General features: G+C 45.4%; 1 protein-coding gene across 4 annotated transcripts in view; it reads left to right on the top strand.

Moving 5' to 3' along the window:
• LOC137656378 (uncharacterized) overlaps positions 1-25,866 on the top strand; it is a 109,297-nt gene that overhangs the window by 18,053 nt on the left and 65,378 nt on the right. For 3 of the 4 annotated variants that reach the window (XR_011046968.1, XM_068390555.1, XM_068390572.1), the window contains 2 exons: positions 11,921-12,228; positions 22,226-22,883. Coding sequence is in view for 3 of the 4 variants with exons in the window: in XM_068390555.1 (XP_068246656.1) it covers positions 11,921-12,228; positions 22,226-22,883 (966 nt within the window). In the remaining variant the exon portion in view is untranslated. The remainder of the gene's footprint in view (positions 1-11,920; positions 12,229-22,225; positions 22,884-25,866) is intronic. The other variant, XM_068390565.1, reaches the window with a different exon arrangement.

The following is a 25,866-nucleotide window of genomic DNA, read 5'->3' as shown; positions in this document are numbered from 1 at the left end:
TTAGTTTTCCCCGTTCCTGACCATCCTCCGAGGGGGAAACTTAAGTTCATCATCGGTCTCTCCTGCTAGTGTTTCTCTCCCTCGGGGGAGTTCACTTACAGAGACTTCTCTTCCGAGGACTGCTGATGGTCAGCTTGCTGATTCAATGGCCCCCAGAGGGCGCATCCGTCGGAAGGCTCGGCATCCTTTTCGCCTTAGAGGCCTTCCTTTACCTGCGGTGAGGAGGCGCCTCTTTGGTTCGTCTTCAATGCAGTCCCCCGCAGAGGAGCCTCTGGACCTTCAATCATCCATCACTGCACCTGCAACCAGTCTTGTGACTTCGGTCCTGAACTTCTCTGCAGATTGTTCGCGACCTCCTTTGGTGGATGGTCGTCCTTTTAAAGGACACGTCGATCATCCATCCAACAGACCTGCCAACCTTCCATTGCCGTTCCTGTATGAGCCTAATAAAGCTCCTCCAAAGTGCGCTATTGTGTGCCATCACTCTCACTCTGCGCACCACGTGCTTACGTGCCCTGGCCAGCGCTCACCAGCAGCTCGTCAATCACCAACGCTTCGGCGCACCACCCACCCTGCTCGCCCTCACATAGGTCAGCAGCCTCACGCACTTACGCGCCAACCTAATCTTCAGCGCTCTCCTTCGCAGACGCGCCCACGATCACCTGCGCAAACACGCTCAGGGTCGCCTACGCGCCAGCACACCACAGCGCACTTGCGCTCTCCTGCGCGCCAATGATCTCCTGCGCACCAGCGCTCTCTTGCACTTATGCGCATACGCGCCCATGATCTCCTACGCTCCAGAGCCCACCTGCGAGCCAAATTTCTCCTACGCGCCAACTTTCTCCTGCGTGCCAACATGTGTGGCCCACATCACCTGCGCACCCGCGCTCTCCTGTGCGCCATCTTGCGCGCCAACCAACGTGCCATCACTCTCCTGCGCGCAAGTTTGTAGGTGAGGCGACAACCTTGTTGTCCTCACCTGCGCGCCAGCGATCACCAAACCATGTGCGCTCACCTGCGCGCCCTCTCTCTCCTACAGACGCATGCCAACACTCCCGCGCCCACTCTCTCTCCTACGGATGCGCGGCAACACACTCCCGCGTGCCCGCGTTATCATGATTCTCCTGCGCTCGCCCACATTCTCCCGCGCGCGAGCATGCGCCGGTGTTCTCCCGCGCGCGGGCGTGCGCCGGCGTTCTCCCGCGCGCGCTCTCCCAGGGAACCTTTCTCTTCAGGGGGTCTGTCTGACAGTGCGTCTGTCAGCCAGGAGCCCTGGTTCAATGCCTTGATCAGAGCCATAACCCAGGCTTTCAAGTCTGTCCTGTCTGATTGAGATCTAGGGCATGGAACCATGGCTTTCTCTACCGCTTTGAAGAGGAAAAGAGAAGTTTCGGACGCGGTCACTTCCCTGGGGGCGAAACTGACTCCATGCAGACCATCGAGGCAAGTTCCTCCTGTTCCTCAGACAAACTCTCCATCCCTTTCGGACGAAGATGTGCCGTCACCTATGGAACCATGCGAAGAGAGACTTTCCCCCATAGCACCAATGGAGGAAATCTCTCTTCACGCCGAGAGTTCCCCGCAGTCTGAGAACAGAAGGGACATGCCACACACACATCGATGTTGGAGTCTTACCTCCTTCTCTGGAAGGAATCCAAAGACTCCAAAACCATGCCAAAGTCCTCCACTAGGGCTAGGATGGAGCCAGCCAGTCACTCAGGGAATGGCTGCGACTTTCCCCAAAATGAGCCTTTGGGGACAGAAGGAGACTTCGCTGCAAGTCCTACAACAGGAGGAGACCAGCAGGAGTCAGAACATCCATTCTGGCAGATTCTGACTCTAATGAGGGTTATCAACGGGTTTTCCGACATAGAGATCACTCTCGAGAGGGCAAAGACACGGTCCAAGACCGCGTCTTTGATACTCAAAAACCCTCTAAGACCAGTGCAGCCCTGCCCTGGTCTCAAGGGGTGAAGAGTATCAGGGACAAGATCGCCCAGAAGCTCTCCGAGATGTCCTCCTCCAACCGTTTTGGTACCACGAACAAGTTCCTCCTACCTCCTTGCGTACAGCAGAGGTACTTTGAGATCCTGGATGAGCCAAGTTCAGTTCTTCCTCTTCACCACTCGCTGGAAGAGCTAACCAAGGGAGTTCCTCTTGAGAGAGACTCCAACCGGCAGGTTTCGTTCTCGGCAGCGGAGATCCTCAACCAGGAGAAGGTCACGAAGTATGCTATGCAAGCTACTTCGTGGCTTGATATCTGGTTAGGGACCTTAGGAATTCTGATACGTTCCAAGGATTTCTCCAAAGAACGTACCAGGAAAACTATCGAAACCTTCCTTCTCTCAGGTACTCGCACGATCGAGTTTCTTGCCCAACAAGTCTCGAACTTGTGGGCAAATACCATCTTGAAACGTCGAGATGCAGTAGCTGAGAGGTTCCACCAGAAGGTCCCTAGCGGCGAGATCAATAGGCTCAGACATTCCTCCATAGAGGGGTCTTATCTGTTTGAGCCTAAGGATGTGGAACATGCTGCTGAGAGGTGGAGGAAGTCTCATCAAGACTCCCTCCTCCATAGGGCTTTAACATCTAAGCCCTATAAACCTCCAGCACCACAGCAGTCCCGTCCAACCAAGACCACAACAACGACAAAAACTGCAGCGAACACAACTGTGTCTAAGCCCTTTCTTGTCAAGGACAGTTAAGGCAAAAAGTCCTCCAGGGGAGGGAAAAATCCTAGAGGGAGCAGCCTAGGCTGCAAATGCTAGGATAGGCAGTCCCCCTGCATTTCCACCAGTGGGGGGATGCCTACAAAGTTGTGCAAACAGGTGGAAGCAACTCGGCGCCGATTCCTGGACAATCTCCGAGATCAGTCTAGGATATCGCGTCCCGTTCATAACATCTCTACCTCCCCTGACCAGGAATCCAGTATCATTGAACTCCCTTGCCATGGGATCGGCAAGGGGACAAGCTCTTCGGGCAGAAGTCCAGACCCTGTTGAAGAAAAGCGCTCTCCAAGAGGTCCTCGACGGATCCCCAGGCTTCTTCATTCGACTCTTTCTTGTAAAGAAGGCGTCTGGAGGCTGGAGACCAGTCATCGACCTCTCGGCTCTGAACAAGTTTGTCAAACAAACTCCGTTCAGCATGGAGACAGCAGAAACGGTAAGACTAGCAGTAAGACCGCAAGACTTCATGTGCACACTGGACCTAAAGTACGCGTACTTCCAGATCCCAGTCCATCCGTCTTCAAGAAAGTACTTAAGATTCAGCCTAGACAACAGAACATGGAGTTTTTATGATAAAACAAAGTTTTATGAATACTTACCTGGCAGTTATATATCCATCCATATACCAAGGCACTTCCCACAATTTTGGGGGGTAGTTATATATATATATATATATATATATATATATATATATATATATATATATATATATATATATATATATAATGTATATAGCTTAGTCTCTGACGTTTGGCAGAATTTTTCAAAAATCGCGGCAACCGCCGTGTGGTGGTTGTGCGGTTAGGTGGTTAACAACCCTTACAGGGTGGTACTTTGAATCATTCCCGTTTTCTGTTCCTCAGATCATCTTTGCCCGACCTGTCTCCTGAGGGGAGGTGGGTGGGCCTTAAAATATAACTGCCAGGTAAGTATTCATAAAACTTTGTTTTATCATAAAAAACTCCATTTTTATGAATAGAACTTACCTGGCATATATATATATATATATATATATATATATATATATATATATATATATATATATATATAACTGCCAGGTATATATATATATATATATATATATATATATATATATATATATATATATATATATATATATATATATATATATATATATATATATATATATATATACACACACACACATACACATACACATACACATACACACACACACATACACATACACATACACACATACACATACACATACACATACACATACACATATATATATATATATATATATATATATATATATATATATATATATATATATATATATATATATAGCTGATTCTCACATTTGGAGGAGGGAGACAGACAGTAAACATCGGAGGAGGGAGACAGACAGTAAACATCGTTGGGGAAACAACAAAAAGTTGTAGGAGAAAAAACACACCTTGATTCCTTACCTGCTAAGGTAGCTGACTTCAAAGGATCCTGCCTCTTGAGTTGCTTTCCCTTAGGAGTGTCAGCCAGGAGTGGACCTGTCATGCTGAAAACAACTCAATCGAGTCTGTCAACGGGGTGAGACCAACAACTTGACTAGACTTCAGAACTACCTTCGCCCCTTATATTAAAAACTGCAACCTTACTAAAACTAACCACCTAACCTTGCAGAATAGATATAAACTATTTATCTAGACTGAGGGTACTGTACCACAAGTTGACGTCCTCAGACAACCGTAAAAACACCAACCCACACACAGGTATACAAAAGCTAAGGTTGAGGGGAGGTAGTAACTCCTTTGCTTAATACAGAAGCCGTAGCTATGTATGGGCCCAAGGTGTAACACCTTCCATAATTCACTCTTACCTCTCTGAGGTAATGAGAGGCGAACACAGAGTTGCTTCTCCAGAACGTTGCATCCATAATTTTCCTAACTGACATTCTTACGATATGCCAGCGAAGTAGCAATAGCTCTCACTTCGTGAGCCCGTACTTTCAAAAGGCCGAAGTGCTCTTCCTCACACAAGAGGTGAGCTTCTCTTATAGTCTCTCTCAGGAAAAAAGACAATGCGTTCTTTGAAATGGGTTTTAACGGATCTTTCACTGAACACCATAAGGAGTTACTGTAGAGGCGCCTCTAACATTCTTATTGTGAGACAAATAAGCTCTAAGGGCTCTAACTGAACAGAGGAGCTTCTCCTGCTCTTGACCCACTAGATTAGTGAGGTTAGGGACCTCGAAAGTCCTCGGCCAGGGTTTTGATGGGTTCTCGTTCTTGGCGAGGAAGTCAATCCTTAAAGCACATGCCGCTCCTTTCTGATTGAAGCCCACTTGTTTTTCAATAGCATGAACCTCGCTAACCCTTTTAGCTGTGGCTAGAGCCATCAGGAATAGGGTTTTCTTCGTTGCATCTCTAAGAGAAGCTTGCGAGATGGGTTTGAACTTCTTGGTGCAAAGAAACTTCAGACCCACATCCAGGTTCCAATTTGACTCACAGAGGTAGAGATTGAGGAAACTTTGTGCTGCCTACACCAAGCTCTAAAAGTTTCCCACTTAGATTGGTAGACCCTTTGTGAAGAGACCCTCCTCGCTCTGGCGATAGCTTTTGCAGCTTGCGCTGAAAATCCTCGCGCTCTGACAAGCTTCTCGATTGTCTGAAGGCAGTCAGTTTGAGAGCGAGGGGGTTTTGATGATACCTCTCGAAGTGGGGTTGTCTGAGAAGCTTTGGACTTGCAGGAAGGCTTCTTGGGAAGTGCACCAACATGTCCACCACTTCCGTGAACCATTCTTTAGTTGGCCAGAATGGAGCTACTAGGATCATTCGTCTTGATTCGAGGAGAGCGAATTTCCTGACGACCAGATTGATGATCTTGAATGGGGGAAACACATATGTGTCCATCCCCATCCAATCCATCAAAAAGGTGTCTACCACTATTGCCTCCTTGTCCGGGACTGGGGAGCAGTAGTTGGGGATCCTCTTGTTCTGGTTGGAGGCAAAAATCTGAGTTGACCTCCACTATCTTCCCTGACACTGAGTCTTTGAAGGCCTTTAGCCCTAACAGAATGGCCATCACCTCTTTTCTGTTGATGTGCCATCCGATCTGACACTTTTCCCAAGAGCCTGAGACCTCCTTGCTTCCTAGTGTTGCTCCCCATCCTGAATCCGACGCATCTCAGAACAACACTAGGTCTGGGTTCTTCTTGTTCAGGGAGATCCCTTCTCCTAAAAAAGCTGGATCCAGCCACCAAATCAGATGATCCTTGACTTCTGCTGGAATGGGGAAGGAAAAGGAGTCTTCCTGCTTCTTTCTGTTCCACACCTTTGATAGGAAGTGTTGAAGAGGTCTGACGTGCAGTCTCCCCAAAGAGACAAACTGTTCGAACGAGGAGAGAGTTCCCAGTAAACTCTTCCACTCCCTCGCTGTGCACTTCTGTTTCTTCAAGAATTCTCGGACTTTCTCGAGGCACTTGGTCTGCCTCTCCTGGGAGGGAGAAGCCCGAAAATGAACTGAATTCAGAACTATCCCCTAATAGAAAATAGTCTGATTTGGCTCGGTCTGAGATTTCTCCCTGTTGATGACGAGGCCCAGTTCTTGAGCCATCATGAACGTCTTTTGTAGGTCCTCCGGACATTTTTCTTTCGACCGTGATCGAATCAACCAGTTGTCCAGGTAAAAGGATACCCTTATCCCCTCTTGATGAAGCCAACCTGCCACATTCGCCATTACCCTGGTGAAGACTTGAGGAGCAGTGCTGAGACCGAAGCAAAGTGCCTTGAACTGGAAGCACTTGCCCTGGATCATAAATCTCAGGTACTGTATTTCCTTGAAGTCGGATGGATGGGGACGTGAAAATAAGCGGCCTGTAAATCGAGAGACACCATCCAGTCCCCTGGACGTACTGCTGCCAGCACAGACTGAGTCGTCTCCATGGTAAATTTCGTCTTTTCCACGAAGACGTTCAGCGAGCTGACATCCAGGACGGGTCTCCATCCACCCGAGTTCTTGGGTACCAGAAACAGGCGATTGTAGAAGCCTGGGGAGGATAGCTCCAGAACTGGTTAAATCGCTCCCTTGTCTAGGATATGGTTGACCAGATCCAGAAGGGCCTTTTCTTTCGCCGCATCTGCGTACTGAGCCACTAAGGCTAGAGGAGTATTTGAAAGAGGATGCTTCTTCAAAACGGGGATCTTGTATCCTTCCTTGATGACCGAGAGGGACCAGGTGTCCGCCCCTCTTTTCTTCCAAGCCTGCCAAAAACATGACAGTCTTGCCCCTATCGTTGTCTGGAGGACTTGTACTTCATTTCTTGGAGCTGGATCTAAACGAACCTCTATTGGTCCTTCCTCCTGACTCCTGCCTTCTTCCTCTGAAGTCTGATCTCGAAGGAGCCCTACCTCGAAAGGGCTGTTGGAATTTTCTCTCCTCTCTCTTCAGAGACGAAGGAGTGACTGGCAAAGGTTTTCGAGTCGAGCGCGATAAGAGGTCTTGAGTGGCCCTTTGCGCAAGGGACAGCGTAATATCTCTGACAAGGGCCTCAGGAAAGTGATGTTGTGAAAGGGGGCTGTAAAGGAGTTCAGACTTCTGCGCAACAGTCACAGATCTCGAAGCAAAGGAACATAACAGGGCCCTCTTCTTCAAGACTCCTGCTGCAAAAAGGGAAGCCAACTCATTAGATCCATCCCTAAGAGCTTTATCCATGCAAGATATGATACTCGTCAGGTCTTGTGTTCCCTCCATTTGCTCTGTCTTCCTGGCCAGAGTCCCTAGAGACCAGTCCAAAAAACTAAAAACCTCAAACGCTCTGAAAATCCCTTTGATGAGGTGATCAAGTTCAGACATTGACCACATAACCTTAGCCGAGTTAAGGGCATGCCTTCTGGCAGAGTCCACAATACCAGAGAAGTCATCCTGGGAGGAGGCAGGAACTCCCAGACCCAGAGGTTCTCCAGTCTCGTACCACATGCCAGCCTTCGAAGCAAGTCGAGCTGGTGGAAAAGAGAAGGTGGTCTTAACCGCTTGTCTGCGCTCCTTCATCCATTCGTCCACTTTGGCGAGCGCCTTCTTAGCAGAAATAGAGAGCTTCATCTTGATGAAGGCCGAGTGTTTCTTGGCCTTCTTCCTGCTGAATTGTGATTGAGGAGAATGAGGAGCAGAAAGTTGAAACTCCTCCCCATACAGCTCAAGGAGGGAGCGAGAGAGAACCTTGTAATCGCCAGCCTCTTCCAAAGGCTTGTCTTCGTCCTCTGAGACATCATCAAGATCCTGTCCCACCTCTACTACAGCTTTCGATCGGGTAGAAGGTTCACCTGAATCCGAAAGAGGAAAATCGTAGGATGCGTCCTGTAGAAGAGGGCTGCAAGCAGCCTGACACCGAGAATCGCTTACGTCCTGGCGCCAAGCACTGGTATCGTCCTGGCGCCGCGAGCTGGGAGCGCCCTGGCGCCGAGCGCTAGAAGAGTCCTTGAGGCAGTAGGCGGATGCGTCCTGGCGCCGAGAGAAGGAAGCGTCCTTGCGCCGAGAGCTGCAATTGTCCTGGCGACGAGAAGCAGGCTGGAATGGTCCTGGCGCCAAGAGCGAGAGACGGAATTGCCCTTGTGGCAGATCATCTCGGTGATCGTGTCTCCAGCGATTTCCTTGTCTTTAATTCATAGGAGAAGCAGTCTCTCATCATGAATGTGGCTCTTCTTTCTTGAAAGCACAGTCACACCCTTAGAAGGTGTCGCAGCTTTGATGACTTCCCTCTGCTTACGGATGGTGCGTATCGTCAACGGATTTTCGCCATATTCCTTAGCGATCACACTCGACCGCATGTCAGCTCCATACTTCTTGATTATTTCTAGCTTTGTCCCCATGGAAAGCATCCTCTTCTTTCCCTGAACATCAGCAACATTCTTGGGTCCCATGGCTAATAATGTATGAGTTGAATAACGCAACACGATACAGTACAGTAACTAAAAGGGTAAAAGCAAAGTCACCAACACGAATTCTATCTGAATGATAGCGTTGCCAAAACGAAATGGTATAGGGACTCCGATACCTAGATGCTGACCAATAGGAGAGCAGGATATTATGGCAGTGACTAACATCAGACTTGGGAGAGTGAGAGGATGGTGGCGAGTACTGTATACAGTTTGGCGGTGCGCGAATTTTAAATTTATTCTCATCGGCCAGGCGAATCTCATACTGTATCTCATTTCGTATCATGAATTTTTCATATACAGAAACTTTCGTATTAAGAGGTATCATCTGTACTAAAGACAGTTGGACCCATAGAGGTGGCTATTAGGGATGGCATTTCCCTCGACTTCCCACCAGTGGGGAATGTTAGCAGTCATTGGACGAGGTGGCAGTTCTAAGTGACAAAACCAAGGTCGGTAGATGTGTAGGCTCCATTCAGGGTATCTCGTCCTGCTCACAGATAGCACCCTCCTCTGACACAGGCTTTGATGATCCCATTGTTCTATGCAATGGGATCCCAGAGATACCTTCTCTTGCAAGAAAAGTTGTAGAAGATGGAAAAGAATGCCAGTGAGGAAGTCTTAGATGGATCTCCAGGTTTCTTCAGCAACCTCTTCCTAGTGGAGAAACTGACTGGATGTTAAAGACCCTTCATAGACCTTTTTCACTTGAACCAAGCACAGTTATCCAGGTGTTTATCAGAATGAATTCCTGTTGTCCATAGATCTGTAGGACACTTATTTCCAGATCCCAGTCCACCTGAGATCAAGAAAGTACTGTATCTGCAGTTCTCCTTCACAGGAAAGATCTACCAATTCAAAGTGTAGTGCTTTGGGGTGTCAACAGCTCCATGGGTCTTCATTTGTCTCTTCTCACTGATCTCTTTGTCACACGCCATGGGGATCAAACTCTTTTGTTACCTAGACAACTGATTTTTACTTGGGAAGTCAAAGGCTTGACTGATCTGCCGTAGGGAACTTCTTGAATTTGCCGTGTTCTGGGGATCTGGTTAGATTACGAGAATTTGAGACTCCAACCACAGAGTTGTCTTTGGTACCTTGTCATGGATATAGACATGGTCCAAGTCGGAGTGTTTCCGTCTGCAGACAGAATTCTGAGACTTCAACAAATTGCAGCACCTTCAGAAAGATTTCCTTCAGGCCTACCTTTGCAGAAGCCCCTCAGACATATAGGTTCTCTAGAAATGTTAATGCCCTTTGGGAGAATGCATCTCTGTTCAGTGCAATGGGCATTAAGGAGCCAGTGGTCCCAATCATCTGATCCAAACTCTGCTCTATTGAGAATACCACAGGATGTAAAACAAGACCTCTTCTGGTGGATCAAAGAGAATCCGATAGCTGAAATACCTCTACAGGCCTGTCCTCGAGACATCCACCTATTCTTAGATACTTCTCGCTGTGTGGAGACCCCATCTTCGAAAGGAAATAGTGTCATGATTATGGATACAGGAAGACAAGTCGTTTCATGTATACTACTTAGAAATGAAAGTGAACGCTCTGCTGGCTGAGTCATCTCAAAACGAGGGAGTGCGCTGTCATCAGTGTTTAAGAGATCGCTTAAGGGAGGACCTAACTCACGAACGACGGGAAAGGTGTCCCCTTAGAGGAGCAGGAACATGTTTCAGACTTTGCACTCCTTCTGCTGGCTGAGCTATCTCAGAACGCGGGAATGCATTGTCGTCAGTGCTGAAGAGACCACTCGTGGGAGGGCCTAACCTGCGAATGGGAAAGGTGTTCCCTGAGAGGAACAGGAATATGCTTCAGACTTGCGCTCCCTTGCCAGTGGAGCTAACACAGACCGAGAGACTGTGCAGTCGTCAGGTGTGGAGGAGACGACTCAGGAGAGGACCTAAACCTTGAATGGGAAAAGCATCCCCTGAGAGGAGCAGGAACATGTTCCAGATTTTGCCCTCCCTCTGCGGGCTGAGCTAACTCAGAAGAAGGGAGTGCACAGTCATCAGTGCTGAGGGGCAAGAGCGATACTAAGCTGTGGGTCGGCCGCAAGCAGAACAAACATGAAAGAAGTAGTTTCTTCCCCCTCAAAGAAAACCCGAAGGAGGCAAAAACCTCTTCAATTTCCCCCACACCGACTACTAAGCAGCAACAATCATACCTGTAAAATAAAACTAAATAATTAGTCAAAGGCCAGTCAAAAAAGGTTAAGCGGTAGAGAAAAACAACGTCCCTTCTCTACCGAGCTAAAAGCAAGTGACAAGACAACACAGGTGTGTGTCTGTGTTAGTGGGGTAGCCGGTACTACCCCCGCTAACTAACGGTGGGTAGTTATACCTCGCGAAAATCTTATGGCTAGTCTTCCAGCTTTGACAAAAGTATATTCCCCAATAAATAGAGTGAAAGGGTTTGTATTAGTGTCTGAATAATTAGTAAAATATCATTTAGTATAAATAGTGAAAGAAATATAGACAGAGGACTGAATGGTTGGTATGTGGCCCAGTGTTCCCAGAGGGGAGGGTGATAGATCGATGACAGCTGTGATAAGAATTGATTTACTAGATTGAGAAAATTCGGCTGGGAGCAAGAAGGGCAGGCGAGGAGAAGCAGTGTTCTTTGGGTAAAAGAAATAAGTAAAGGGAGATATCTTGCATAAGGAAAACGTATAGCAAAAGACAATCACGTGAATATGAAAAGATTACAAGGGAATAGTTGGGAAGGGGTTTACGGGTCAAGTGAATGAAAACTAAAGGGAGTGCGGTGAGCTAAGTGTGAATCGTAGAAAACAGTCAAATGAATATGAAATGCTGATTAGAAGTGAGGAGGAATACGTTTGTTTTGCCTCTTGTTAAACTGCATTCCGAAAGTAAATTTGTATATCCGATAGTTTTAATTTGTCATAGATACCAATGTTTTTTTCCTATTTCTATAAAGTTTAGTATCAAGTGAACAAGAACCAAATAATCTGAAATATTTTTCACATTTTTTTTTGTATTCATATTCATTTTGGCTCAGTTACTTTATAGACAGAAGCAGTTCTGAGGAGTATAATTATAACCCATGAAATGTCATTGGTTTGTACTTTAAAAGGGAGCATGTCAACAAAAACTGGTGTGTGCTGTAACTCTCCTCGAGAAGAGGAGTTATTTGTATTTTTTGGACATTGAAAAAAATAGTTTCAGAAAGGATTTTTTGCCTGGATTCTTGTAAAGTATGAATTTAATAAGGGATTTTTGTATATTCATAATGTGTGGAAAACTGGCCACCTTAGTGAATTGTCTTTTACAGGTAATGTCACCACCTTATGTTCTGCAGGGTCCACTTCCAGAAATTCCACTCAAAAGCACAACTCCAACAGCATCACCGGGGTTATCACCTGTTGTAACACCCTCCCCATCAACAGCTGCCAGTCCAACTCTCTCAACCACACCAACACTTCCTTCACAAAGTCAAGGCATCAAAAGCACCCCTGTGACTCCCACTACATCACCTAGTTATGAGAAGATAACTGTTAAATTGAAGAAATCACAATTTTCTCCCAATGAGATGGTGGTTGTAGGGAGTGCTAGAGATGCTCAGGAACAATTTGAGCTCAGGTACTAGTAGAAAGTTTTTCTGTTGCTGTGCTTTTACTTACTTTTGATGATGAACACAGGTTTAGGTGCTTTTTAATTTACCTTTGGCTATTAATACTTCTTAAAATAGTAATGATTCAAGTAAAATTTTTATTAACAAAATTATCCATCCAGTATTTGTATACTTTCCAAAGAGATATATTTTTGTGCATTTACAGTAGTTTGTTTGTTAGGAACATATTTGTGTCTCTACAAAATAGTTGAGTTGTTTGCATACAAATACAAACCATTTCTTAGCCTAAATCTCAATTGTTCCGTTTCAAAATACAAACCAACGCTATTTATAGGGGATATTACTTTCGGCGAAGCTGAAAGACAAGCCATTAGACTTTTAGCGAGGGTTAACCACCCTCCCACTAGTTAGTAGGGGGGGGGGAGTTAGTAGCTACCCAAATCACTCACACACCTTGGTTTGAGAACCCACTTTGCTTTTGGCTCGAAGAGAGACGTTGTCTCTCTACCCACTCCAACTTACCAGCCATTTGACTTATTTCTTATTAATCTTATGTTTGTTCCAACATGGAGTACTTACCTCGAACTACTTTCTTAGGAGTATCTGGGATCTCCTCCCTATTCGACCAAGAATTTTGCGTAGTTCCCCCTATCTCCGTTTCCCTTGTTGGGTCGCCCCGTGGTGGATGGATACTCGCCCTGAGGCGACCCTGGGTCAGCTCACGAGAGTTTGCTGCTAGGTCTGACTCGTCAGTAAGCATCTGGTCGTGGCGTAGATAATATCTCGCCGCTCTCTCACATCCCGTCTGACCCGCCTTTGTGTTACCACGTGTTTCCTTTGTGCTCCCCCATCCCTTTGTGCCTTACCATTCACATTCTTTCACTGTGTTACTGGTGTTGTTTGGTGTTTCAGTGCTTTCCTTATGGAATTCCAGCGTCGCTGTCCCGGGGCTAAGACCGGTAAGACTTTGACGACTCCTTCAGCTCCGTCGGAGAGAGGTTCTCCTTCCCCATCCCCTACCCAGAGTAGGGGAAGAGGTAAGTCTATTGAGGGGAAACGGCCCATTGCCGTTCCCCATGAGCCTGATGTTGATGATTTAGGGTGTATTGTGCCTACGCAGACGTGTGGGGGATCTGCTACTGGGGCGGGAGTGTGTGCTGTAGACGAGGTTCTGGTTCCCGCAGGAGCTGTCTCGAATGAAGACCTGGTGTGGATGATGGGAAGTCAGAAACGGCTCCTTCCCCTCCATCGTGGCAGTGTCTTACAGGTTCAGCAGTGCCCGGGGGTGTTATGGACAAGGAGAGGCAGCCCACAGGATCTTCAGACCCCGACTCCATTGTATGGACGGCACCGAGGACGACCTTCAGATCACCCATGCGTCGGCAGGAGGAATTCTCGGGCTGGTTCGCTTCTCGCAAGGATCTATGCACGCCCCCGGCGCCTTCATCTACGCTCCCATCGGACTTCTTGCAGCCCGTCACGCCAGTTGCACAACTACAAGACCCTACATTGTTGACAGAAGATTCAGCGAGCTCCTCTTCCTCTTCTCCCTCCTCAGATACATCTTCGTCCTACAACTCGTCTTTGTCGGAAGACCCAGACGCCCGAGAGACGAGAATGAAGTGGAAGAGGTCTAAAAGGAAGAAGTCCAGCTCTTACGTAGGCCCTTCCAGGAGGAAGGCAAAGGTCTCGAGGAAGAAGAGCAAGAAGAGGAATTCCTCCAAGAGGAAATGGGCTAAAGTGGCTTTTCCCCCTAACGGGTCGAACAGGGCTCTTACCGCTCCAGTGCCTGCCTCGGTGGCCGCTGGAGCCGCCCCCTTGCCCGGTGTCTCTTCGGCTCCGTCCGCTCGTCGGATGCAGCCGTTGACACATATGAACTTTACCTTGCCGTTGCCCGGCAAGTCATTGGCTCCATCCGTCCAGCGGTGGTAGCCGCTGGCTCGACCCGGCAGCATGGCATCCATACCCGGTATCACGACAGCCCCATTCAAGATTCGTGGTCAACCGCTGGTATACCAGGGTACTCACACCCCACGGATTTCCCCGGGAGGGGGTAGACCATGACGGCTACCTCTGTCCCGGTGGCTCCATCCGTGATGAAGCCAGCCCTTAATGTTTTTTTATATATATTAAGCTTTCTTTACATTGAGTGTTGCTGTTAATGTGACAGCATTGTGCGGCAGGTTCTCAAGGGCGGAGAACCGTCTTTTACGATCCTCTCCCCTTGGACGATGGACAATGAAAACGTGCTTAATACTTTATATATATCTTAAGCTTTTTTTTTTTTTACATTGAATGTTGCTGTTTGTGTGACTGCGTAATGCGGCAGGTTCTCAAGGGCGGAGAACCTTCTCTTACAGTCTTCCCCCCCCTTGGACGATGGACAACTCGTCCGGTGGCCTTCCAAGATGACTCGTCCTCCGTTGCAAGGGAGTCGTCATCGTTTGGATACTCCTTCTCCGTTCGGATGTTAACGTTGTTCTCCCCCTTATGAGTTCTTGGAGGAAAACTGCTTGTGGCCTTCACAGAGCTTGACTTCGGTCTTACTTTTCCTTGCTGACGACGCCGCTCTCCGTCATTACGTGAGTGGACGGCAGATCCTCTGTGGGGGAACACCTTGCCTGTTCGCTGGTTAGGTTGCGCTCTCGAATGGTTTTCTTCATTAATTAAGTTGAAATAATAACTTTGTAATTTAACTTTTTCAGCTCTCAACACCATTGTAATTTAACTTTTTCAGCTCTCAACACCATTGTAATTTAACTTTTTCAGCTCTCAACACCACTCTTATGCGATGATGTGCCAACGGCCTTTCGTAGCCGGCAGAAGGTGTGCATACCTTTAGCTTGTCCGCTCCCCCTCAGGGAATCCCCTTCCTGCTAGAGGTTTGAGTGGATGAAGTAGTTTGTTTTGTCAGCTGAATTAATTAATTTTTTTTTGTTTGTATCTCCTGTGTTTCAGGTGACTCATCAGTCATCCTTTTGACTAAATAAGGTTATACAAGGCAGAGTGTCTTCTTTCTACTTACTGTAGTATGTTTTTCTTCTCTCGGAGGACACCTTTCCCATCTGTGGATTACGTGCTCCTCCCGATGAAGTTTTTCTTTCATAATTTTTTTATTCTTCGTTTGGCTAAGACAGCTGACAGAAGAACCATTCGTTCCTTTGGAATCTGCTGTCCCTGCGCTATCACAGTCCTGTTCTGCACATGTGGCTGCTCCTGATCAGCACGTTGTCTTCAGCTTTTCCGTTATGAAGATGAGGTCCCTTCCAAGATGGCATAGGAATGAGATAAGTGGCATACTGTGCTCCTTCAGGTGTTCCAGTAGGGAGATCCCTTCGGAGTGAACCCAGGAACTAGCTTTGGCTACGTGTCTCAGGTAGCGCTCAATGCAGACCTTCAACTTTAACAACGCTTATTGATGGGAAGCAGTGTTGGGTTGCTCTCTCTTCCGAGGGACAATTTCCATTCGTCAGCTTATGTCTAGCAACCTTCCCGCTTGCGGGGAGAATTGCCGACAGCTACATCACATCGCAGCAGTTGCAGTTTCGTTGCTAAAGACTTTGCTCTCCTCCATGCTGAGCCGACTCCTCTGTCGGGGGGAGAGCAAAGTCCTAGGCAGGTCTCTCCTGTGGGCAGGCGTCATGATCTTCCTAGAGTGAGATCCCCCTAGAGACCCCGAGGTCTTCTAGACAGCTGAGCAGTCCTCCCCTTCGGAAGATTTTTGCCGACCTCGACAAACTCGTAGAGTGCATGGTCCTCCTCGACCCTTCAGACGTTCTCCTTCTCCTCCGGCTAAGAGATGTCTCTTTGGCTCTCCTCCTTCGCCCGTCAGATGATCCCCATGGGAGGATCGTCACTCACGAAGACCTCTCCGCTCGCCCACTCCTCGTCACTTGTCTCTTCGGCCGCATGCCTCTCTCGGAGATTGTCACTTGTTCTCTTGTGACGAGTCTCGTCAAGCTCACCGACAGCCTTCTGGTTTCTTACCCTTGCCTGCTTTATTGGACTCGCTGTTCGCTACCTTTGAGGTGTTCGCCTGTCCATCGGCACTCTGAGACCTCTCACTACCTGACAGCAGTTCGGGGTTTGCTAGCTGCTCTAGAATCTCCAGATTTTCTGACTTCGTGTAGCTCCCGCAGTTTGTGGTTTGCCTACTGTTTGCAGTCCTCCAGCTTCTCGTCGCTCTCTTGTGACTTGTCAGCCTCTGGTTATCCATCGTATTTGGCTTCTCGCTATTCCCCAGTTTCCCGTTGATCGCCAGCTGCTCATCATTCTCCGGCAGCTCGTCATTCACCAATGACCCTCCTATCCAACTACTAAGCATTCGGTAATTTTCCGTCATTCTCTAGCGGCTCGCCGTTTGCCAGCTTCATGGATTTCGCCAGCAGCTCGTCCTTTGCTTGCTGCTCGCTGATCACCAGCAGCTCGTCCTTTGCTTGCTGCTCGCTGATCACCAGCAGCTCGTCCTTTGCTTGCTGCTTGCTGATCACCAGCAGCTCGTCCTTTGGCAGCTGCTCGCTGATCACCAGCAGCTCGTCCTTTGGCAGGTGCTCGCCGATCACGAGTAGTTCGTCCTTTGCTAGCTGCTCGTCGTTCTCCAGCAGTGCTTAGTTCTCCCATGACTCGCCTATCGCCAGTTCCTAGGCGGTCGCCTGACAGCAGGGGATCTTTAAATTGGAGAGTCTTTTCGATACTCTCCTCCTCAAGCGTCTCGTCGTTCGCTTGCTGAGGTAGGATTTGAGTTGCCACAGTTTTTATTTTCCTTCCTAAACAATATATTATGTTGTGATATTGTGGGTGTGTGGGTGGATGTATGCTGTTATATGTTTTTATCATCGTTCATGTTTCTAATATGGTAACATAAAGATAAGTTTTGACTGAAAAGAATTACAATTCACCCTTTTCCCTTGCAAAAAAAGGAAAATTTGGTCTATGGGAAGGTTTTATGTTACTGTATATATAATTATATAACTAAAATAGAGTTGAACATTAAAATATCTACCAGACAAATGGTTTTATCAGAAAAAATAATACAAGTTGAATAATTTCACAAGGGAATTTTAGAAGAGATAGAAATTTCTGCTCTTTAGAGGCTTATAGCAGTCTCCCATATAGCTGCTTAAGAGGCATGTAGCAGTTCTCGGGTTAAGAGCAGTTGAGAGGTAGATCCTCAGAGGCTGTGCCAGACTTGCTGAGAGCACATATGTTCGCAAGCCTCAACGTGATGAATGTAGGAAATTGCCATCCTCCCAAAGGTTGCTGTTCAATAGGAGAAAGAAGGAGGCCCAAAGTCCTGGCTTCCTCATTCTTTCCCGGAAACCACCCCTCCGATTTTCCCGGTGTCCTCTGAAGGGCATTCATATAAGAGTGGTGGTTGGTTAACACCTGAGCAACTGAGGATTGGGGAGACTGTCACTCCCCCTCGTGATTCGACAGTGCCTGCCACCGTGGATGACTTCCCTTCTTTTTTTTGCTTTTAGGAGATTAAAAGCTCTTCTCTTTCTGTGGCCCTCTTTGGGAATTCCTGGTTCCCTGTCAGAAGACAGACTTCAGCAGCTCGTAGTGGAGAAACATTGCACTCAGACTACCTCCCCTTCGACATCATCTCCTTATCAGGTCTACTTTGCAACCACCACGTTTGGGGCATCGCCCATCGTCGGACCCTTGCCATTTTGTTTCCTCCTCCGTTGCTGTTACTTCAGAATGTCTAGTCTTTTTGAAGTCCGTTTCCTGTGGGATCGCACCTCTGTTGAGAGAGATCCTTCGCTAGTTCCTGCCAGACCTGTTCCAAACCTGCCATCAACAGATCTTCTATACCATTGACTGATTAATCTTCATCAGTTTGCGCTTCTCCTCATGCTTTGTGTGAGGGTCACTCTCTCTCACCAAGAGTCTGATTAGGTCATCTAAGATGAGACTCAGGCTCGACTTGACCCTCGACCTTATGCTCAAGCCCCCCCCCCCCCCCCCCCCCCTCACACTCCTGCCTTGCCCCCGCCTCGCGCTCCTATCTTGCCCTCTGCCTTGCGCTCCTGCCTCGCCCTCGACCCGCGAACCTGCCTCGCTTCGTCGAAGATACGTTAGACGCCCTAAACTTTTTTTCTTCAGATTCTCCTTGCAGATCCTGCAGGCGCTCCAGGTCGCCCTGTTGGAGGAATTGCAGCTCTATCCATTGGTGCTCCATCAGATGCTCTTCCTCGGCATCAAATCATCGATTTCCTTTGCGCTCCAGGTGCTTTTCATACTCAGGAGATCATCTCTGTCACGCTCCAGAAGATCTTTGCATTCACGTTCTGACCGATGTTCTCCTTCGCGTTCCAGACTTTCTCCTCTGTCGTACTATAGACGTTCTTAGTCTCCTGCAGGACGTTCTAGGAGAGCTTCTTTGTCAAGCTCTCACCAATCTTCCCCTATACTTAGGCATCATGATTTACCCTACCACTCAAGGAGGGTTTTGCCCCCACACTCTAAACCACATTTCCCGCTCAGGGTCCAGGGGCTTCTCACCTGGATGCTCTTGTCATTTTTCGTCGCCACCCACTCGCGCTAGATCCAATATTTCTGCAAAGTGGCCCAGAGATTCCTCGGTGGTCTTCTGATCCAGTGGTTTATTAGCGCAAGGAGATTCTACAGCCTACGGTGGAGGATTTCGCTTTTCCTATAAAAAGAAAAGACTCCTGGTAAAGGTAAGATCCCAGCAGGTCCTGCATCACCAGAAGACGTCTCTCATTGCCCCTCCTCTAGATTTGCCTTCAGTGTAGGAGGTGCAGGCAGTCTTCATGGACTCTTCCCTGTCTGGAGAAGACTTGGTACCTAGTAGACAGCAGTTCAAGTCTTCCCCCTCTCTTCATGTGACTTAGCTGCAGTCAGAAGGACCCGTCGTCGAAGGTTTAGAATTCCTATTACGCTACTTAGAGGAATTGTAAAAAAAAGACACAAAAGTTCCTTATCTCTAAGGGAAATTTCATTTTGAGAAAACTGTAAGTTGTTTCCTATTATGTTCCAAGATGAACATCCCCAATATGTTTCTAAACCTTGGTTTCCTTTACCTAAGACTTTGAGAGTTCAGAATCCTTGACTTTTAGCTTCAGGCCCTCCATCTCTCTTTACAGCAGGAGCTTTGTGGAAGGAGAGCAAGGACTCTAAAACTTTGAGAAACACACTGCCCCAATTGACCAGAGACCATCTCGTCGTGTAGAGAGCGCTGGAATTACGGAATTGGAAGACATTCCGCCCTCATGACAGATAGTGGCCTAGCCTCTGGCCAGTCGTGAGACGGAACTCCAAGAGGAAGTAATCAAAGACGATTTCCCTTTGAAGGAAGGTTCTGCTGGATCTTCTCCACCTTGCAGGACCAAAGATTTCTTTAGCAGACAAAAAGGATGTAGAGTCAGTATTTTTCAAGGTTCTACGCACCATGCATCCAGTAAATGGCATCAGGGAGACTCTCCCCTCCTCCCCGAGAGGTAGGTGGGCAGTGGTCAACCTGCCCTCCTGTTAGCGCCAAATCAAGCCTTGAACTCCCATGGACTTTAATGGCCAAGGAAATCATTTGGAAAGTTGAAGACTAGGAAGACAGCGAGAAAGACTCCCTGAGATCATCGAAGTCCTCTTGTGTAGTGCTGATACTTCTTCCTAAATAGAAGAGGTACTAGGGAGTAGCTGATGCTGGTCCTTTCCCCTTCCTTTGCACCCGGCAGTGGCAAAGTTGACTCCACGTTGTGTTCTGCAGAAGGAAGCTGCTGTTATGAGTGCTTTGCAAGCATCATCCTAGCTCGATAACTGAACTGAGACAGTTGGTTATCTTGCCAACATGGAAGATCTCTTATGCTGAGAAGAACATTGGAGTATCTTATGTTCCAGGTCACCAGTCAATGGGCCAAGTGGGTTCTCAAACGTAGGGAGGCAATCACGGCACACTTCTATAAGAAGATTGGGAAACAGGAGTGATTGGATCGTAGAAACTCTCCCTGGGAATCTTTTCTCTTTGCCCTTCAGAGGACATCACTTCTTTTACAGAAGATTGGAGGAAAGAAACGCATGACTTTCTTACAGAGGACTATTTCGTTTAAGCAACAGCCATCCACCTGCATCAACGGATTCACAGCCCATAAGAACAATTGTCAGAAGAACAACCTATCCAGGTGCCATTCTAAAGAGACCCTTCATCTCCTTTCAACCCGTATTCTGAGTCATTATTTGCTATGGCACGAAATAAACCCTTTGGGGGTAAGTTGAATTCTTTCAAGAAATATTGAGATAAGTTTTGGTATCAACCCATATATTATGATATTAATATTATTGATATATTACTAATATTAGTAACCCAGTTAGACTCCAGTCCACTCAAGAAGATGGGAGAGGTAGAGGTCCCTGGTGGGATGGACAATCCCCCCAGCTTACCACGAGTGGAGGGATGCTGCAGACGAATTGAAGAATTGAAGGAGGTAGTGATTCCAAGGGTCAAAGGACTGGAGAGACCAAGCCCTGCCTCCTCCTGTTCATCAAATCTCCTTTGCATCTAATTCCTACTCCCACAGTGTCATCTTCATATCAGAAAGGGTCTCTGAAAGACCTACCTCTATTGTAGGAGGTACAGAAGATGGTGGACAAGAACTTCTCTTCAGAAGGTTGACAATGGGCCACCCGTTTTCTACAGTAGACTATTTCTTATCGAAAAAGTGTCTGGAGGCTGGAGACTGTCATGACTTCTTGGCACTGAACCTGTACTTCCAGATTCAAAATGGAGACAACCCCCACCGTTATGGAAACTGTCAGGACAGGAGATTACATAATAATGCTAAAGTGAGGGAAGCTCACTTTTGGGTTCCGATCCGTCCTTCTTTCAGAAGATATCTGCGAGTGATAGTAGATGAAAGGAGGATATACCAGTTCAAGGTCGTCTGCTTCGGTCTTTCAACAGCTCTCCAGTTCCTCATGAGGATCTTAGAACTGGGAATGATCCTAGGCTCATGCCAATGAGATCCAGCTACTAAGTTATTTGGACAACTGGCTCATCCTCGCAGAATTTCAGGTCGTCATCCTGGCTCACCAAAAGAAGCTTCTCCATTTTTGTCAGGATCTTGGAATTCTGGTAAACCAGGAAAAGTGCTATTGTCAGCAAAAGTTCTGAAATGGATCTTTTAGCACAAGGAAACCAGTATTGAAATAATTATATTTTATTTTATAAATAATTTGTTTGTATACCAGGTGTGTTTATATAGTTTAGGTTTTGTTAAGAAGAGATAATGTTTTATTGAGAGGGGATAATAAAATAGGATATTATTATTATTATTATTATTATCATTATCATTATTATTATTATTATTATTATTATTATTATCATTATTATTATTAATATTATCATTATTATTATTATTATTATTATTATTATTATTATTATTATTAATATTATTATTATTATGATAGCAAGGGGAATCCAATTTAACATTAAGAATGAAATGTACTCAAATGAATTTGAAAATATCCGTATTATAAATTTTTATATCCTTCTTGTTGAGATCTCAAGATTGAGCTGGTTTTGAAATTCTATGAACAGGGTTGGATAAAAATACTGTAGCTGTGAAAACAGCTGTCTGTAAACTTGTTGGAAGGCCTTAGAAATCATGGATATAGGGGATAGGTGAAGACTTGAACCTTATTGGATTACAGCAGAAAGTGCATAGGAGAGAAGAAAGGGGAGAATTCGAGATCTAAAAAAGTCAGTGTCTGAGTGTAGGGATTATTCTGAAATATATAGTAGATTTTTGCAGTTTTGTCTCGGTGTATTAAAACTATTGAAGTACATATGTTTCTTTGTTTCATAAGTATTCTTATTAGGTGAGTTTAGGGATTGAAATGATAATTTATAGGCTTAGTATTAATTCTTGGAGGTATAAACTTTGAGTTACAATTTGCTTTCAACCTGTTAGTTATAAATTTTTGTGTACAGTATTTACCATTCAATTATATATTTAATGTAAATATTTTCTTTCCAATGATCAGAAACACTCCTGAGAAAACATACACCCAGAGCTCGATGGGAACCCCAAAATTTGGAGATAAATCTGAAGCTGCGTATTCAGCAAGACAATTAGTCGAAAAGCTGAAGGAGAACAAGTCCACTACTATTGTATTCAAGCCCATACCCAAAGGGCCCCCTCATGTTGTTCCAGAATTACCAGTTGTTTCTCATGTTGCAGTGTTGCCAAAGCCCCTCCAGAGGATTGCTCCTAAACCACCAGAGAATAACCCATCTCCAATAAGTAACAAAACTGATAAAGTAACTTCTATTAAAGTGCTTGATAAAGATGGGAAAAGTGACAAAAAAACAGGAAAACCTGTTTTAGTTAGATTACCACAAAAAATTCTACCAAAACCACCCAAAGTAGGCGATAAGGTTATAAAGCCATCTCCAAAAGCTCAAACCAAGCCCAGTGAAAAAACTTTCAAAGGAACAGAGAAGAATATCCCTAAACCAAGTGACAAAGTTTTAGTGAAGCCTTTGGATAAGAACATTAATAGAGGATCATCTGTTAAAGGTCCTGTTAGATTATCCCAACGTTGTCTCGACAAAAATGCACAAAGGACCTCTCCCACTGGTAATGGAACAAAAAGCGACGTTCAACGTAATGTTACTACAAATGGCGCTTCAAAAAGTGAGGTAAGGGAAATTCTCTTCATTTTTATTAGTGTTTTAATGTATCATTTCCACCCCGTCTTCCTTGTGATATGTCGGGGATTGATGTATTACTGTAGTTAATTACTTAAATCTTTTTACCAATACTAGGATTTGGGTAATCAAACTAAAATAGCTAAATCTTCCATACCTTCCATTTTTCTGCCCAATGTTTTATTTCATTTTACGGGCTGATCTATGGTAAAAAAATCCGGCATGGCTTTGAATGTATTTTTATTTGAGGATGAATTATGAGGATGTGCATACTAATCTGTAGAATGTAAGTTTTGTGGTTGGTTGTGAACTAACTGTCCCTCTACTGGTGAGGGTATTATTTCGAGAAAGAACCAGGAGCATCAATAATACTTTATACAGTTTTAAGTCCAAGGATGGCCTAGTTTCATCTTCACTTAAAATTGTAGCATTTTGATGGGCCATAAAGATCCTTTGGCAAATTGATGATAATTATCTTCCTTTGTCAATAAACCAGACCTTATCATCACCAGTGTTACTATTTCATGAAAATTGATAGCTCTAATTAAAATCTTCATTTAAATTAGACTAAAATTACTTTCTATCAGGCATGCAAAAAAGTTTAGAGAATTATATAATTGAAAGACCAAACAGGTTTATTTGTTCTTACACAAATATAAATCCTCATCCTTTAACCCCTTCACTACGAGGCAGCAGATTTGCCCTTAGTAGCTATATATGAGATTTGTCACCGTCTGATATATATGATCACTTACTCTGTAATAACCAACATTTCCATGTGTTTTACAGAATAAATTTATCAAAAGTTAACTTTATTTTTTTCACTGTAAACAGCAAAAATATTTTTTCCATTCATTGTGAAGTGATTATAGAATAATTTTTTAGAAATTGGTTTGACTGTTATTCCGTATAATTCCACAAATAATAGCCGCCAAAAAATATAAATCTACTTGTCAGTAATAACGAACTTTACGTTTTACAGAAATGTAATGAAAATATCCATTTGCTTCCTTTAGACACAAGAAGTATTTTATAATGTGTAAGTACAGTACTGTGTAAGGTATCGTAAAACACTGATTTTACCTGTAAAAAAAAAAATTATACTGTAATCATTGAGGTGACTTATTCCCTAATAATTCCACGATAAATAGCCGTCGAGATATAAAAATGCTGGTCAGTAATAATGGACTTTATATTTTACAGAAATGTAATGAAAGTAACCATTTGTTTCCTTTGACACAAGAAGTATTCTATAATGTGTAATTATAATGTCTAATTAAGGGATTTTGACGAAGGAAAAATCTATTTCTGGGCTCAATCCCTGTGCCGCCCAGTGAAAAGCTCCTTATGCACCATTTCAAAGGAATATAACTGCTAATATTACCAGAGAAAAAATGTATAGGAATGCTAGGTTGAACTAGCTCGCTCACCTAATGGTGTCGGTATAGACTGGGGCGAAATACCAGAGGTCTCGTACCATTTAGACTTGTCCTCTTCGAAATCCCTCAATAGTGAGGTGCAGTTCAACCTCCTCTGCCTCGCAGACCAGTACTACTAACTCAACCCACGCTTGCCCATCACTCCTTACAGCACCCTTAAGTTTGGGGTCTGATCAGGGGGGGAGCAAATAGGGTGGGTTCACTGGGCGGCACAGGTCTCTCGCCCAGAAATAGATTTTTCCTTCGTCAAAATCCCTTTTCTGGGCTCAATCCCTGTGCCGCCCAGTGAAATAGTACCAGAGAAAACGAACCCAAACTTCATTAACTATACGGGAACGAATTAAAATCAACATAACAAACAGTGGTTTAATCAAAAGTTAACGTAGAAGACGGTCGTCTTTAATAACATCAGCATGATAAGGTATAATATCCCAGGAAGGGAAGACAAATGAACATTAACTTAAAATAAAACCAATTAAGGTCAAACACTGGAACAAATTATATAAACTTGAACACTAAAGAAATACAGTTCGTATGGTAAGAATAAATTGAACAATGATAATAAAATAGCAATGTTACGAATTAGGAACACCCATGGGTGTGATATAACAAACCGAACTCAGGTAGGAACTGTAAGTGAGGCAGGTAAGAGGAAGAAGGTGGAAGATATCGGATTCAGGAATTAGTTAGAAGGAATTTGTCCGGGGGATACCACGCTCCCTGCAGCTACGGTAGCGAGTTGAAGGGCCTCTAATTGTTTAAGATAGTGCCGCTTGAACACTGAGGGGGATTTCCATCCGGTATATTTAGAGAGATCTGTAAAGTTCATATGATGGAAAAAATTTATTGAGGTCGCTACCGCCCGAATGTCGTGGACGTGAGGGAAAGACTCTGGATTGGCCTGTTTAATGAAATACAAGATCTGTTGTCTGATCCCTTTCAAAGTTATAGTCCCTCCCCGCTCCCTGATGAACAAGGGTCCCGAGGTCTTATAGGAAGTCCTTGATAGAAAGGACTTTAGAGTGGTAACCGGGCATAGGGAAGGATCCTGAAGGAGAGGGATAATTTTCCAGGAGGACCATCTATTCTGAGGGTCTTCATTTTTGGCTAAGAAGACCTTGTCTGGGGAGAGGAGGACCTCTCCCGACGGAAGGAACTCTATGTGGCCTGGATCCCTTGATAAGGCAGCTAATTCCGAAATCCTGGCGCCAGATGATAAACTCACGAGAAAGAGAGTTTTTCTGAGTAGAGGGATATACTCACATGAATCGTTGACGGTTTCTGACGCTAGTTTAAGAACATCATTGAGAAACCAGGAAATCGAGCTAGGACGAGAAGATGGTCTCAGTCTGGCACAGGCTCTTGGGATCGAAGCTAGCAATGAATCTGTTAGATCTATATTAAAGCCGATTAGAAAAATCTTCTTCAAGGCAGACTTGATGGTAGTAATAGTGTTAGCTGCTAAGCCCGACTCAAACAAGGTTCTAAAAAAGGTTACCGTTAGGTTTAGTGTCATAAAGTCAGTATTAGAATCC

This window comes from Palaemon carinicauda, chromosome 1, assembly GCF_036898095.1.
Source record: "Palaemon carinicauda isolate YSFRI2023 chromosome 1, ASM3689809v2, whole genome shotgun sequence".
Lineage (NCBI taxonomy): Eukaryota > Metazoa > Arthropoda > Malacostraca > Decapoda > Palaemonidae > Palaemon > Palaemon carinicauda.
This window is presented reverse-complemented; position numbering and strand designations above follow the sequence as displayed.